The 15,389-nt window shown below is 57.3% G+C and overlaps 1 protein-coding gene across 3 annotated transcripts in view; it reads left to right on the top strand.

Annotated features, from left to right (window-relative positions):
* Positions 1-15,389, top strand: part of CACNA1B (calcium voltage-gated channel subunit alpha1 B) — a gene marked incomplete at its 5' end in the record, with an annotated part of 127,616 nt that overhangs the window by 76,171 nt on the left and 36,056 nt on the right. For 2 of the 3 annotated variants that reach the window (XM_081152144.1, XM_081152146.1), the window contains 11 exons: positions 3,594-3,720; positions 4,274-4,403; positions 4,653-4,712; positions 5,033-5,139; positions 7,492-7,588; positions 8,902-9,062; positions 11,639-11,776; positions 12,594-12,795; positions 13,040-13,204; positions 13,416-13,526; positions 13,875-13,958. In XM_081152144.1, the coding sequence (XP_081008270.1) occupies positions 3,594-3,720; positions 4,274-4,403; positions 4,653-4,712; positions 5,033-5,139; positions 7,492-7,588; positions 8,902-9,062; positions 11,639-11,776; positions 12,594-12,795; positions 13,040-13,204; positions 13,416-13,526; positions 13,875-13,958 (1,382 nt within the window). Of the gene's footprint in view, positions 1-3,593; positions 3,721-4,273; positions 4,404-4,652; positions 4,713-5,032; positions 5,140-5,616; positions 5,629-7,491; positions 7,589-8,901; positions 9,063-11,638; positions 11,777-12,593; positions 12,796-13,039; positions 13,205-13,415; positions 13,527-13,874; positions 13,959-15,389 lie in introns of all 3 variants that reach the window. The other variant, XM_081152145.1, reaches the window with a different exon arrangement.

Raw genomic sequence — 15,389 nt, forward strand, 5'->3', positions numbered from 1 at the left:
GGAAGGTACTTGTAACTGTGTTTTAAGAACCCAGCTGGAACATCCGTGCCAGTTAGCGGCCACGTTCAGCCTGTTCATGTTTATTGCCATTATTTATTTACTGGGATTTGCTTCTTCCGGTTTAGATGTTGACAGCTGTTCTGTTTCTCCTATGCTTTACACTCCTTTCCTTCAGTTCTAATATTGAATAATTGCTTGTTTGCTTAAGTAGCACATTTTTCCTCTACTGAAGTTTAGAAACGATGAATTCTGTTTCTGGCTTTTAGTGGTCACCATCCGACTTTCCTGGGTAACATGACTGGGGGGGTGTTTGTGGGACGCTCCCTCCGAGCAGCAGTGCCTCTCACGCTGCTCCCCACGCAGTGCTGCCCAGCCCGTGGCCCTGCTTCTCATCTCGCAAGGTGAACGTTATATTTTCGCTGTATAGACTGTTTATTTAGGGTCACCATTTCGTGACCTCCCTTTCGGTCTTGCATCTAAAACCTTCCTTGAGTATCATTTTCTGTCTTCCTGAAGTTCAGACATTCCCATAAAGCCTGACCTGTGCATTCCTGAAAATGCCGCGCTGGAAAGAACAGGCGTTGTAGGAAAGACGGGGTTGAGAGCAGTGATTCAAGGCCTGTGCAGCTTTGTAAGCAGAGCACTAACATAAACCAGAGCAGTCCTGACAAAGCAGCAGCAGTTGCATCTCTGTTGGCAGTGTGGAGACCTTACCCCTCCAAGTGAAGGGCCTGTAGGGCATGGGCTTCTCCTGCGTGAGCAGGGGCCTCGCTTCTCTGCACGTCACTCCTCTCTGGGTATTGCCCCTTGGTCCCGACACTGTGTGGCCCTCAGCATCCAGTCCTCTCCTGCCAGCGAGAGTGCTGCTCTGTGCTGGGCTCTTACACTAGGAGTCAGCAAAGGGCCTCAGGAAAGCTGGGGGGGGGGGGGTCTGTGCTTCCCTCTTCCAACGATCCGTGTTGATTGGTCTCCACGCCTTTAAGCCTTTAGCGTCTGTGCTTTACAGTTGTTTTCAGGGGAGGACGAGGCTGTTTCCAGCTTCTCTGTTTCAGGCCATTGAAACGCTGGGTCAGCTTTATGGACTTTGATTGCTTGTTCATGTTTTTAAGATAGATTTTCTTATTTACATAGTTATTTTATATTCCAGGTCTAAAATGTCTTACATCTGCTGTCTCTCACACGTGGTGATCTTGCTCCTTGTATGTTTGGTGATGTTTTTAGTTGGAGTTCATATACAGTTGACCTCAGTCCTTTTCTCAGCTGGGGCTATGAGAGAATTCAGCCTACAGAACATGAACTTACAGGCTGCTTTTTTAGTTCTGCAAGGGTGGTGTGTCGTAGCCAGTGCCGCTGTGAGAGCGTCTTCTTACACCAGGGGTGCTTTGAGGGACGCTGTATCTGCCGGGACTCTGGGCCGGGTGGGGAGGTTGGGTCAGGGGGTCTGGTTTGCTGGTTCAGAAGCTCAGGGCTTCCCGCCTGGGCTGTCGTCCCCTTGAGGGAACAGCTCAACAGGAAGCCTCATTCAGCTTGTCAGGTCCCCTCCCAGCAGGGAAGGTCGCGTCCCCACAAGGTAACTCCGCAGTGGAGCCTGTGTCTTAACCCCACAGTGAGAGCTGTTCCCAGGAGCCAGGAGCAGGAGCACGTCTGCCATGGCCGCTGTTCAGTGATGTCTCTCCCTCTCCCACCCCTTGTGGGCCGGCTCGTTCAAGTGTCTCCTTTTCAGTGATTTAACTATTACTGCCAGGTCTTATTTCTTTTTTTAGTGACCTGCATCCAACAGTGACTTGCATCTGCCCTCATTCTGATCATCCCCCACACTCTAGTTCTGCTTGGACTTGGTCGATTCACGTTCTTGCTGTAAACCCTATTCTGACGTATTTCTGTCTGGCCTGGGCTCTGTCCACTTCTGTTGAGCATCAGAGCTCTTCATTGAGTCTGAGTCCACACTGGTTCTTTCCCCAGTTTTCGTACCCTTGGGTTTCCTTTATTGTTATTGTGAAGCTGTGGTTTTGAAATAATAAATTTATTTTAATCCTCACCTGAGGATATTTTAACCATTGCTTTTCAGAGAGAGTGGAGGGGTGAGAGAGAGAAACATCGATGTGAGAGAGACACATTGATTGGTTGCCTCCCGCAGGAGCCCTGACTGGGGCTGGGCATCAAACGTGCAACCGAGGTTTGTGCCCTTGGCCAGAATCAAACCCGGGACCCTTCAGTCCATGGGCCAACGCTCTAACCACTGAGCCACACCAGCCAGGGTGAAATAATAAAGTTCTTAATTTAAAAGTAATGCATGAGCATCACGGAAAATTTTGGGGGTGTTAAAAGTAGTATAGTGAAGACCCTGGCTAAGTACTAAATGGTTAGACCGCCAGCCTGCGGACTGAAGGGATAGAACCTTGCAGGGCTTTAGGTGGGCATGCTGAAGCTCCTTTCCCAGAAGGTTCCTGGTTCTACCCTCGGCAGGGAAGCTCGCTGGTGCTGGTGGTACACGCGCAGCCCAGGAGGCACCGTTGGCTGCTGCTGACGCTCAGGTCTGTCTGTCTCCAAAGTCGGCTCAGGCTTCTGCCTCTGGCCCAGCCAGGCTGCAGCGCCACAGTGTGGCCACAGTTAGGGGCAGAGGCTGGACCCTTGGTCTTCGTGTGAGCTTTGGGGACATTCACCCTCATTTCTGTCGTCCTTTAATGTCCTTTTTGCTTTTACGTTCCTAACAAGAAGTAAAAGTGAGACCCAGCCATTGGCATTGGCTCCGAGTCACTGCACCTACTGTCTCCTGGCATCTCTGAGCTCTTGGGAACAGCGTTACCTACGGGAATTGAAGTAGACATTAGGGGAGTTACAATAAAAACTATTGTGGGAGCAGTACTGTGTGTGGACAGCAAAGTCTACTTAAAAGTTAACTAAGGTCATGGTGTTTTAACCCTGGGAAGTTTGGTTTGTGGGACCCAAGCTGTGGAGGCGCGGGCAGCCCTGAAAGTCAAGGATGGTCTCGGGGGAGCAAGCATGTGCACTGTGGCTGTGCCTGCCGGCCAGCACCCTGCACTGCAGTCCTCCCCACACCTGGGCTGGAGCCCTCTGTAGTCCCTGGCACAGAAGGGCCTTCCCTAGGGTCCTGAAGGAGAGAACCCCAGGCCAGTGAGATGAACCAGCAGGCTCAGGACCGCGTCTGCGGTGCAGGACCAGCTGAGGTCCTGGCAGAGACAACAACATGGCATCTTTTCCAAGGGCTGAACCCTGACCCAGAGGCAGGGACCCTGTTTGCCCTGGTCTGGGGCTCTGGGGCTCTTAGAGCATCAGGACTAACGGCTCCTAGTGGAGGCAGAGGTGTCTGCAGCCAAGGACACGGTGCTGCGCTGTCGCCCCTGCCCTGGGGGAGCTTGACCTGAGGAAGGCTTCCTTAGGGCCCAGTGCTGGCTCAGTCCTTGCCATCACGCACCTCCCTCCTGGTCTCACTGGGATGCAGGTAGTCTCGTGGGTGTTAGCCCTTTCCTATTGGGGTTGGAGCTGGGACAGCATCTGGTGCCTGGCTGAGATCTGCGTGATGTGGGCTCCATGCAGCATGCCCGTGACTTGGCTGCCTTGTGTCCTCATAGGCGGCAGCGTGGACCTGGACGGCCAGGCGGAGGGGAAGAAGGAGGTGGAAGCCAATGACGAGATGAGGAGTGGCCCCCGCCCCATCGTCCCATACAGCTCCATGTTCTGTCTGAGCCCCACCAACCTGTGAGTCCCTTTGCTGCCATACCTGGGCCCATGACTTTTACCCATCACCTGTGATCCACATGATGCAACAGCCGTGTGCCCCTTATGTGGCTGCTCCTTCTCATCACCCGGGGTCAGCCTCACTGTCACGGCCTCCCTGGCCTCCTGGTGACTGTCCTCTGCTGTGTTGTGACATCTGCCTGTATCTGAGGGCCTGCTGTTAGCTTTTGTCCACCCTGTGTACTGTGGTCCTGCTCAGCCCTGTGCCCAGTGTTGCGTGTGCCCAATCAGAGCAGAATAGTGGTCAGACTGCTGGGCTCCAGCAGAGCCTGTGCTTGTATGGCCAGCACAGTCCAGCCTGTGAGCTGGAGTCTGCCCACTCCTCTGAGGGTTTCTGCAGCCTTCCCACCCCTCTTCCTGGGACACCCTCCTAGGAACCTAAGTTACCACCAGCCACCTTGCCACTGTCTCCAGACACTCAGAGCTCAGCTTCCTACAGGAGAGACCAAACGGGGACAATGAGGAGCCCAGCCAGCCCCTCTGTGGCCCTGGGTGAGCCCCGCTTTGCCCCCAGGCTCCGCCGCTTCTGCCATTACATCGTGACCATGCGGTACTTCGAGATGGTCATCCTCATAGTCATTGCCCTGAGCAGCATCGCCCTGGCCGCAGAGGACCCTGTGCACACAGACTCCCCCAGGAACAATGTGAGTGCTGCCCTCGGCTGTGGAGGGTGGGGCGGGGCCTTGTGTCATGGACAGGAAGAGTGCAGAGGTGCCCAGGATGGGAGTCAGCCGTGGCCACAGGGACTGTTTGAGGGTTTCTCCCCACAACCTTTGCCCACGGACCCTGGCTGATGGGTTGTCTGCCTCAAGGTCAGGAAGGACCTGGAGCCCCCAGGATGGCCTGGCTGTAGCGCCTAGCCTCCTCTGAGAACTACTTCCTTCTGGTTGCAGGTTCTGAAGTACATGGACTACATCTTCACAGGTGTCTTCACCTTTGAGATGGTGATAAAGGTGAGCGATCCAGTCACCCCCCTCCTGGATGGGAAGGCAGGTGGGGGGGTGCCCTACACACAGGCACAGGTGGGGACATGGGAGGCGTCATTCACTCTGGACTCACCACAGCATCAGTCAGACTGGGGACAGCTCCCCACACCCTGACCAGGGTCCTCGCTCCCAGACATTGGGCAGGACACAATCTAGACCATGTCCCTTTTCCCGAAGGAGGGTGTGACCTGGAACGGAGTCCTTTCCCCAACCCCGCAACTCTGGGGTCTGGCTCTGCCCTTTTTTCTGAAGTATGCTGCCACCTAAACTGCATTTCTTCCCCGAAGATGATTGATTTGGGACTGCTACTGCACCCAGGGGCCTACTTCCGAGACCTGTGGAACATTCTGGACTTCATTGTGGTCAGTGGGGCCCTGGTGGCGTTTGCCTTCTCGTAAGTACCCACGTCTGCTCTGGGCCTGGCAGTTGCAGCCCCCAGATGCGTGATAGGGTTTTGGGGGGGCACCGCTGGCCTCCAGGGCTGTCCACAGCTCCGTCCATTCTGCTTGGGCCTGGCTGTATGTGGGGGGAGGACCTCAAGCCTGTTCCTCCCTGACACTGCCCCTGGTTCTGATGTTGGGCTTGTCTGCTCTCTACCTCTCAACATCCTTCGGAGCAGTTCTCCCTGCCCCACCCTCAGCTAGTGGTGCTGGGGGTGTTGTCCCCCTTCGAGGTCTAGGATTTTCTCTGGCTGGGCCTGGGATGGCTCCCCAGGGCTTGCGTGGCGGTGGGGCTGAGGCAGGCGTGGGGGCTTGGGTGGAGCTGGCGGCATGAGATGCAGAGATAGGACGAACCCCGCAGGACGATCCCATGGCCAGGCCTTCTCACTGACTCTCTTCTCTTTGTCTCTCTGTTGCTGGACTCTCGGTAGGAGCTTCATGGGGTAATGCCTCCCCCCGTCCCCTCACACTGCCCACATCATAGCTGCCCTCGGGCCGTTTCATCACCACTCACTTCCTCTCATCTGCCTCCACCCTCCGGGCTGCATGCTACCGGAGCCACGTCCCCAGGCCTCATGTTCCCACCTGGCCTGGGGACAGGGAGCCCTGTGGGGCTGGGGCTGGGCATGGACAGTCCTTGGTGAGAAGCAGGAAGCAGGGTGTCCTGAGTGAGTGCAGGAGGCCAGGAATGAGGGTCATGACTGGGTGGTGGACACCCTGCTGCGCCCTCCCACCTCTGCTCTCCAGAGACGCTGCCTTCCTTTCTCTTTTCCTGGAGACTGCCTCCCTGCAATGCCCAGCGTCTGCCAGGGGTCTTACCTGTCCTCTCTTTATATAGAAGAGGTGACAACTTTGCCAGTGTTAGTGGGGGACTTGGAGTGAGAGGGAGGGGTAGGTGAGACCCAGCCAGACCACCTCAGAGCAAGAGCCAGACCTGAGCTGGCAGAGAGAAAGGCAGCCTCTGCCCTCAGAGCCGAGACTGCACGAGTCTCCTCCCACTGAAAGCATCCCTGTTTCCTAGGAAATGTGGCAGGGTCTCCTCCCCTGCACCCCTTAGGTGTCTGCAGTCCTGGGTAGGCCTCTCCTGCCCCCTCTTCCCTGTGTGGCTCAGCAGGAGGTAGGGAAGCTGGTCTGGAGCAGGTGTCAGTACATTGGGGAGATGAAAATAGCTGTGCGGCATGCGTTGGCATGCGGAGGCTGGGACATCCAGCAGTTCAGGGGGCGTGGGATCTGAGTCTGGAGCATAGGCCCCGTGGAGTCCTGGTGGGAAGAAAGGGACTGGGGCACCTGAGGGCCCTTCCCCAGGGATCCTGCCTGGGCCTTGCCGCTCACTCTCCCCAGAGCGTGACTGGAACCCAGGGATACTGGAATGCCCTATTCCCCCCACGTGCGGGTCCCCTGGACTTGGGGAGAAGTGGCCTCTGAGCAGGATGGGTTAGGGCCTCAGGTCCTGAGCCTTCAGCCACTGCCCCCATCCCCCATCCCCTTCCCGGGTGGGGTGTGGCCTTGCCCCTGAGCATGGCCTCCTAAGCCCCCCTTCACCTGCCCTGGCTTCCCGTCGGCAGGAGGGCCAGCCCCAGAGAGATGGTTCCTGCGTTCCTGCCAGCCTGAGGGACCCACCTCGGCTTCCTCCGTGAGGGGCCCTGATCTGGTCCCAAGGTCCTGGAGTTCTGGGCTTGCTTCTGGTGCCTGGAATCTGCTTTACCTGACTGTCCGCCCCACCACCCTGCTGTCCACCTTCCTCATCCTCCTGGCGTCTGTCTCTGTGGCTCCTCCTCCCTCCTCCCCTCCCCCTCTCGCTCTCCTATTTCTCTTTTTTCTCTTATTCTCCTTCCCTCCCTCTCCCCTCCCTGTCAGTTTTCCCTCGAGTGGTCCTGCAGCTGACAGAGGACAGGCAGAGAGATCCAGGTTGTCCCCTGGCCTCCCTCTCTGGGAGGCAGCACCCTCCCGGAGCTGTGGTGCACGCTGCCCGCAGGCCTCTGCGCGGTCCCTCCTCCCCTCTCACTCCCACTGCTGGCCTCGCAGGTGGCAGGTAGCAGCTGGTTGGGGTCAGAGGTGCACTGGGTGATGGAAGTGGTCTGGGAGAGCAGGTTCTTCCCATCAAGCATCACCATGCTCCCTGTCCCCCAGGTGCTGCTGACCTGGCCCTTGTCCACTCAGAGGAGGCTTCTGTGGTGCCCACAAGGCTGGGACCTCCGTGCTCCTCAGTCCTCTGCCCTGGGGCCCAAGACAAATGCAGAGGGGGTGACCCGGCCCTTGTGGCTTTGTGGGGACCTGCTGTCTGCATGTGTGGCTTCTCCTTCTAGAGGATCCAAAGGGAAGGACATCAATACCATCAAGTCCCTGAGAGTCCTGCGCGTCCTGCGACCCCTGAAGACCATCAAGCGGCTGCCGAAGCTCAAGGTGAGAGCCTGGAGAGGGGGCTTGAGAAGCATGCGGGACCATGTGTTCATGCTGTGTGTGCCTACGCGTGTCAGTCAGCATGTATGGGGGCCGTGTGTGTACAGGGTGTGTGCTGTGTGTGCGTGTACATGCCTGGGTATGTGCACGTGTGTACATATGACTGGACCTACCCTGCTGTAGCTTCCGTGTGGGTTATGTGAGCATAGCTGAGGGGAGGTTTTCTCAGACTGAGCTCTGCATGGATGGGATGGGTGCTCTCCACTCTCTGACAACCCCCCACCCCCACCCCCAGAGCTTGTTGCTCTGTGTTCTGTGGGCTCAGCTTCCTTCACCTGTAGCAGAGGTGAGGTGGTACTTCACTCACAGCTGCAGTGCCCAGAGGCAGGGGCCGCCCTGGGAGGCAGAGGGTCCTGGGGCGGTACATGGGGTAGGGCCCTGCCGGTGGGTGTGGCTGAGGTTCTGGATGGGACAGCGAGCCCTTGGCACTCAGAGTTGGGCTGGAACCGTCATTGAGCCTGTGCTCGGCACTGGGAAACACTTCACATGCTTAAAGCCCTTTAATCCTCCCACACCACGTGCAGTACAGTAGTTTAAGCAGCTTGGAGTTGCAAGCCTTGGGGACATAAGGGAGCATGAATTATAGAGGGCAGTTTGCTGCCAACCTGGGGCGCAGGGGGGAAGGCTGGGAGGTGACCCGAGACAGCCGGAGGGCCTCTGTGTCAGGTGGTGACTTGACCTGCCATCAGGGAGGGACCATGGGCAGCAGCGTCTTGGGAGTTGGCTGTGGATCTGCTGTTTTGCACACTAGGGCAGGATGGGGCATCTGCTCAGCTCTGAGAGGCGGGGACCAGGGCCAGGCTGGCAGTGCAGGGAAAGCTGAACTTCCCAGTGGGGAAGAAGCTGAGAGGAGGGGTGGTGGTGGTAACAGATGACAGTCCCCTGGGCCCCAAAGCATGCACATGTGCCTGTGCTGGGGCTGGCCACAGCATTGTTGCTTTGCTGCCTGTGGTTCCTGCTGATGGGCAGGAGCAGTGTGGCCCTTGGCAGGCCGGGTCACTCCTTTCCTTGTGGGTCAGCCCCTCCTGACAGACTGGCTGGGCTCCAGGGTGTCCTTGCTCTGTGGCCCACCCGCCTGGTGATACCTCTCCTGGCACCGCCTGCCTACTCCATCACTTCCCAGATGGCCCCTCCTGAGAGGACAACAGCAGGCAGCTGGCTGCAGGTCCTCATGATGGTCACGGGCATGAGAGCCATGCAGGTCCTGCCACACCTGGGCCTGGGGCTCTGAGCCTGTGGGTGCCCCACCCCCACAGGCCGTGTTCGACTGTGTGGTGAACTCACTGAAGAACGTTCTCAACATCCTCATCGTCTACATGCTTTTCATGTTCATCTTCGCCGTCATCGCCGTGCAGCTGTTCAAGGGGAAGTTCTTCTACTGCACCGACGAGTCCAAGGAGCTGGAGCGGGACTGCAGGTGACCCGAGCACCTGTGAGGGCTGAGGGTGAGGGAGGCCTGCTGGGACTGCAGGTGGCCCAGGGCAGGCAGGCAGCACAGAGCCAGCAGTGGGAGTACTGGAGGGCGGGGCACATGCCTCTGACTCAGGGCCACACCAGTGCTCCTAGGGTCAGGGACCAGCCATGTCCGGGGGCCAGGCTCTTCCTGCCGCTGGCATGCAGGGAGCTCACCGGGACACGGGGTTGTGACTGGTGAGCTCTGTAAACCCTGGAGGCCCCAAGCTCAGTGGGGTCACCGGGTTGCTGCAGCCACTGTCACCATCCTGGGCCCGGCCCCACAGCAGAGCTCATAGGGGAGGCGCCCTCAGGAGTAGGGGAAGCAGAGGTTGTGCCTGTGTGGACACTGAGCAGAGCAGCGGCCAGGTCCCTCCTCACCCACGGAGATGGTGCTGCTTGTCTCTCGGTGACTGGGCACATGGGTGGGCTCCACCATGCGGCCTTGAGAGCAGCGCTGCGGGCCGATTCCAGTGCACGTCTCACAGGTGTGCACACCACTGTGGACCATGCTGTGCTCCCCTCCTGCGGGTGCTGCCTAACCCTTGTGTCGAGTGGCTCTCCCGCCAGCAGGACCAGGCTCAGGAGCCCATGCCCTATGCTGGTGTTTCTGTCTTGCTTTGAGCCTACCTGAGGGGGGGCTCGTGACATTTCTCTGTGCTTTAATTTGCACCTGTGTGATAACCTTTTCCCAGGGGCATCTACCGTGCGCATCTCTTCTGGGGACGGTCTATGCTGGCCTTCGCCAGGGTTCCTGTATGGGTTGTCTGTCTTTTTCTGGCTGATTTGTAGGAATTCTTTAAAACCCTGGATAGGACTCCTTTGCCAGATCTGTGGATAGTGGCTCCTGTGGCGCTGTCCACTCTTTCAGTGGTGTCTTGTGAAGAGTGTGTTGACTGTAGTAGTTCCTGCTGAGTGCTCTGTGTCCTGAGGTCAGAGAGATGTCTTCTCATACTTTCCTCTAACAGGTGTATTTTTGCCTTTCACATTGGGTTGGTGGTGTGTCTGGGTTGCTCCTGTGTGCTGTGAGAGGTGCAGAGGGAGGTGAGTTTCTGTAGCTGGGCACCCATTTGACCCAGAACCTCATGTTTGAAAAGACCACCCTTTTCCATGGCAGTGGGATTCTTTGCTTTTTCATGAAAATACCTATTGAGATGGAATTCCTATATGGAGTTCATCTGTTGAAAGGGTACCACTCTGGTTTTAGCATATTCACAGGTGTGTGCAACCACCACTCCAGTCCACCTGAGAACGTTTCCATCAGTTAGAACCCACTGAGAGCCCCCTGTCTTCCCACCGCCAGCCCTAGCAGCTGCTGACTTATGTTTTGTCTCTATAGGTGTCTTTCTGGACACTGCGTGTAAGTGAAATCATACAGTACATGGCCTTCTGTGTTTCCGAGGCCATCTCTGCTGTGGCGGGTCCAGTGTTGCTCCCTTTTGTAGATGGGCCACGTTTTACCTCTTCATTCATCTGTGGGTCGACATCAGGTTGTTCCCACCTTTTAGTCAGGGTGACCTGCTGGGAACACATGCGCATGTGTTTGTGTGGGCAGATGTTCCCTTTTCTCCAGAGCAGATATGTTTCCATTTCACCAACGGGGTGGCCGGTCAGGTCACATGGCAGCTCTGTGACAGTGTTGGGAATGACCAGACTGCTCCCCTCGTCCACCCTGCAGGGTGTGAGATCTGAGGCCTCCGCGTCCCACCAGCATTTGTTATTTTCCTTTTAAAGGTTCAGTCATCGCCATCCTGGTTGGGTGCAGGGAGTGTCTCCGTGGTTCTGACCTGCATTTCCCTAGTGACCAGTGATGCTGTGCCTCTTTCCATGCGCTAATTGGCCATTTGTATGTCTTCTTTGGGAAAACGTCTATTCAGAGTCTATACTCATTTTTAAATGAGACTGTACTCAGTGGGGGTTTTTTTGGTTTTTTAAATATATCTTTATTGATTTCAGAGAGAGGAAGGGAGAGGGAGAGAGAGAGAGATAGAAACATAAATGATGAGAGTAGATCGAGCCCCCAACCCAGGCATGTGCCCTGACCGGGAATCGAACCACGATTTCCTGGCTCCTGGGTCGATGCTCAACCGCTGAGCCACGCCCGGCCAGGCAGGTATTTGTGGTTTTAATAGTTGATTGTAGCGTTGGCCAGTGTGGCTCAGTTGGGCGTTGTCCTGTGCACCAAAGGTCACAGGTTCTGTTCCCAGTCAGGACACATACCTAGGTTGTGGGTTCGCTCCAGTCCGGGTGTATATGGGAGGCAACTGATCGATGTTTCTCTCTCTTCCTTCCCCCTTCTCTTAAATCAATAGAAATCAATAGAAAAACAAGTGTTACTGTTTTAGCTTCTACATGTAGGCCTTTGGTCCATCTTGAGGGAGTTGTGTGTGGTGGGAGCAGGGGTCCTGCATCGTGCCTCTGGGTGTGGACACCCTGTTTTCTGGCGCCACCTGTTGCAGAGCCTGCTCTCCTCCACTGAGTGCACAGCACTTCAGAGGTCATTTGGCTTTGACCTCTAACTTCTGTGTGTCCCATTCACAGGGGCCAGTACTTGGATTACGAGCGGGAGGAGGTGGAAGCTCAACCACGGCAGTGGAAGAAGTACGACTTCCACTATGACAACGTGCTCTGGGCACTGCTCACGCTGTTCACGGTGTCCACGGGAGAAGGGTGGCCCATGTGAGTGCTTGTCGAGGTTGGCCCGGCAGAGTGAGGGGCAGCTAGGCAGGGCCCCTCTGGTTCCTTCATGTGTGTGTGTCGGTCGCTCAGCAGGTGGCCACAGGCTCCTGTTCCTGCTAGGTGAGGCATGGCCCCTCTCCGAGTACAGTGGCGTGATCTCCCGAGGGTCCTTTTGAGTGGCCAGAGGCCAGAGGGAGGGTAGGGCTCTTTCATGTCTCCCTGTACTGGCCCACTGGCCTCAGTTAAGGCAACCAGAGGGATGTTCTGGTCCAGAGCCACGTTGAGTAGCAGGGGGCTTCCTCTGGGGCCAGGAGGACCACCCCTGAGAATGTAGGGTCAGTGCTCAGGCTGGAGACCCTGCTGAGCCCTGGGATTCCTGAAGCAGGTGAAGCCGAGCAAGTGGGTGGGCTGGGTGTGAGGTGTGAGCTGGGAGTGGGCTGGGTATAAGATGGGAGTGAACTGAGAGTGAGCAAGGGTGAGTGGGTGTAAGCAGGTGTGAGCCGTGAGCTGGTGGGGCAGGGCAGGGCAGAGCTGCTGGGCCTCTTCCCCCTCCCCTGGGACAGAGCCTCAAGCCACATGGAGCCTCCCCTTGGAGGTCCTCCAACAGCCCTGCATGCAGACCCTGTTGGGCAGGGCGCCCGTGTCCGGTAGAGATGTCTGTCCTGGGAGCTTGAGCCCACAGGGGCAGGGCCGCCCCTGTCTCGGCCCCTTCCTCTGACTGTCCTGGGCTCTGGCATGGAAGCCTCGCCTGGGAGGAAGCCGTGACTCCCTCGGTCTGTGTATGGGTCCCTGACCCTGGACGTGGGCTCTCGCCCAGGGTGCTGAAGCACTCCGTGGACGCCACCTACGAGGAGCAGGGCCCGAGCCCTGGGTTCCGCATGGAGCTGTCCATCTTCTACGTGGTCTACTTCGTGGTCTTCCCCTTCTTCTTCGTAAACATCTTCGTGGCCTTAATCATCATCACGTTCCAGGAGCAGGGTGACAAAGTGATGTCTGAGTGCAGCCTGGAGAAGAACGAGGTGGGTGCCCCTTCTGCGTGTCCGCGCGTGCTCCGGGGCGAGCTGGGGCAGGACGGGCCCTCAGGCTCCTGCGCGGGGCTTGCTCGCTGCCACTCACTGGCTCGGCCGGGGGCTGTGATGTGGTTGGGCTCAGTTGCCTTCTCTCACGGGCTGCCTGCGAGGGTGAGGGCAGCAGGTGCCGTGCGCAGTGGGTGCTGCCGTGGGGTCCCCGCTGAGCTACAGGTGCTCCTTTCTCCCCGAGCAGAGAGCCTGCATTGACTTCGCCATCAGCGCCAAGCCCCTGACGCGGTACATGCCACAGAACAAGCAGTCCTTCCAGTACAGGACGTGGACCTTCGTGGTCTCGCCACCCTTCGAGTACTTCATCATGGCCATGATCGCTCTCAACACCGTGGTGCTGATGATGAAGGTGTGTCAGCTGTCTGCCAGGGCGGGGGGCACCAGCTGAGGGTGGGGCATCGCCTCTTCCCCTGCTGCCAGCGGTGTGGGAGCTGCAGGTGCTCCCAGCCTGGTCAGCACAGGGCTGTCGATCCTGCTCCCCTGGGGACTGAGATGAGGGAAGGAAGGTTCTGGGCATCCGTGGCAGCTGATCCTGTGGCCAACGCTCTCCTCCCGGGCAGTTCTATGATGCGCCCTACGAGTACGAGCTGATGCTGAAGTGCCTGAACATCGTGTTCACGTCCATGTTCTCCATGGAGTGCGTGCTCAAGATCATCGCCTTTGGGGTGCTGGTACGTCCATGACGCCCGACTCCCTTGGGGCCATTTCATCTGTAGAGGGACCTTGGGGGGGCTCCTAGTTTGGAGCTGGGAATTCCCCGAGCCCCAGAACACATGCAGCACTGTGGGGGCCCCACTGCCCAAGCTTGTCCTCAGCCCAGCTCCTGGAGGCTAGTGGGGCCAGGTTCCCCCTCTCTGGCCACATGGATCTCAGCTCTGCGCCTGCCCAGCCCAAGAGTGTCTGCATGCTTGGCCTTGTGCTATTCCCCCTGGGGTGTCCCATCAGTCCCCTGGCCCTTTCTTGACCAGGGACTCCTTCTGGAATCCCACCACTGGCACTCACTGCCCTCTTCTCTCTAGAACTACTTCAGAGATGCCTGGAACATCTTCGACTTTGTCACTGTGTTGGGAAGTATTACTGATATTTTAGTAACAGAGATTGCGGTAAGTAGCATTTCCTGTCCCCCCCAGGGCCCCAAGGTAGTTTCTTTACAGGGTCGCTCCCTCCCTGCTGCAGGGGCTCCCCGAGCCCTGTCAGGAGGCTCCCCACAGTCAGAGCTTGGGGAACAGGTGTCATCTCAGCAAGTGTTTGTTCTTGGGTGAGAAAATCTTCCCCAAACATCTTCTAGGCTGGTGGCTCGTGGTAACAACCAGACAGGAAGATGAGAATCCTTTACGTTTGTGTGTCTGACAACTCGGCACACAGTGTGTAAACTGAAACCAATAAGAATTTAGAATAGTTCAAAATACCAGGATTGAGCATCATGCCTCGGTGTGCGGGGCGGGCAGCTGAGGAAGAGGCGACAGGCACGGGTGCTGGGCCAGCTGTGTCCCCGCTGACAGCCTTGGCTCTTCCACTGTGTGCTGGGCTGGGGCCCACAGGACGCCATTCATGAGGACAAGCTTTCGTGTCCCAGACGCAGGCCTCATGGTCAGACAGGGCCTGGCAGCCGGGGTGGCCTCTCTCGCAGGGATGTGGCCCTGCTCCAGCATCTGAGGTCTGTATGGACTGTCCAGTGGGGCGTGTGGGCTCCACCCAGGGTCTCTGCCCACCCAGACAGCCTGGCACGGGACACTGTGGCTCAGATCTCTGTCCTGAAACCTCTCGCATCTGACAGGTGAGTCCCACCAGAACGGGCTCAGCGACCGTGCTGCCTCCAAAACCCACAGGGCCCGTGGGGAAGGTGTGAGGCACAATGACCGACTTGTCCCCCACTGGGCGCACCTCACACCACCGGAAGTACAAGGAGAGATCGTTCCATACTGAGCAGGTTCCCCAGAGAACGGGACGTGAGAGCATGTTCCCTGTTTGTACGAGATGAGTACAGTCCTAACACCCGATTTAAAAGGACAGTGTGAGAAAGGAAGGCCGTAACCCACACCCGCCGACCGCTGTGTAGATGCAGAATTCTGAACCTCATGTGACAAGTGAGCCCACGACATCCAGGGAAGAAAGGACGGCTTATCTCAGGATGCAGGGCTCTATCTCGAAAGTGTGTGCCTGTAATTTACTAGTAACATGGTCTGTCAGGGGTTCAGGGAAGACACCCAGTAAAATTCAGGTTTTATTCACGGTAAAAGTTACTAGAAGCCTATGAATAGCCTGGTGAAGAGCACTTACCAGAAGCTCCATGCAAACACCACATGTGGTGCGATGTTTGGAAAGAGTGTCCTTCAAAACAAGAAGGGGCCACCAGGCCGTGAGCAGGACCCCTTGTCAACACTGCACTCGGGCCTGGCCGTTCAGTGCAGGAGCCTCAGCTCCGCCTGCAAGACTGCCCGGTGCCCGGCGGTCCGCAGTGAATCCTTGTGTGAGTGGACAAGAAAAATAAATGGAACGTCTGAAGGTCCAAGGAGGGGTGGGCAGCGCTGTCA

Source organism: Miniopterus schreibersii (assembly GCF_964146895.1).
Source record: "Miniopterus schreibersii genome assembly, chromosome: 11".
NCBI lineage: Eukaryota > Metazoa > Chordata > Mammalia > Chiroptera > Miniopteridae > Miniopterus > Miniopterus schreibersii.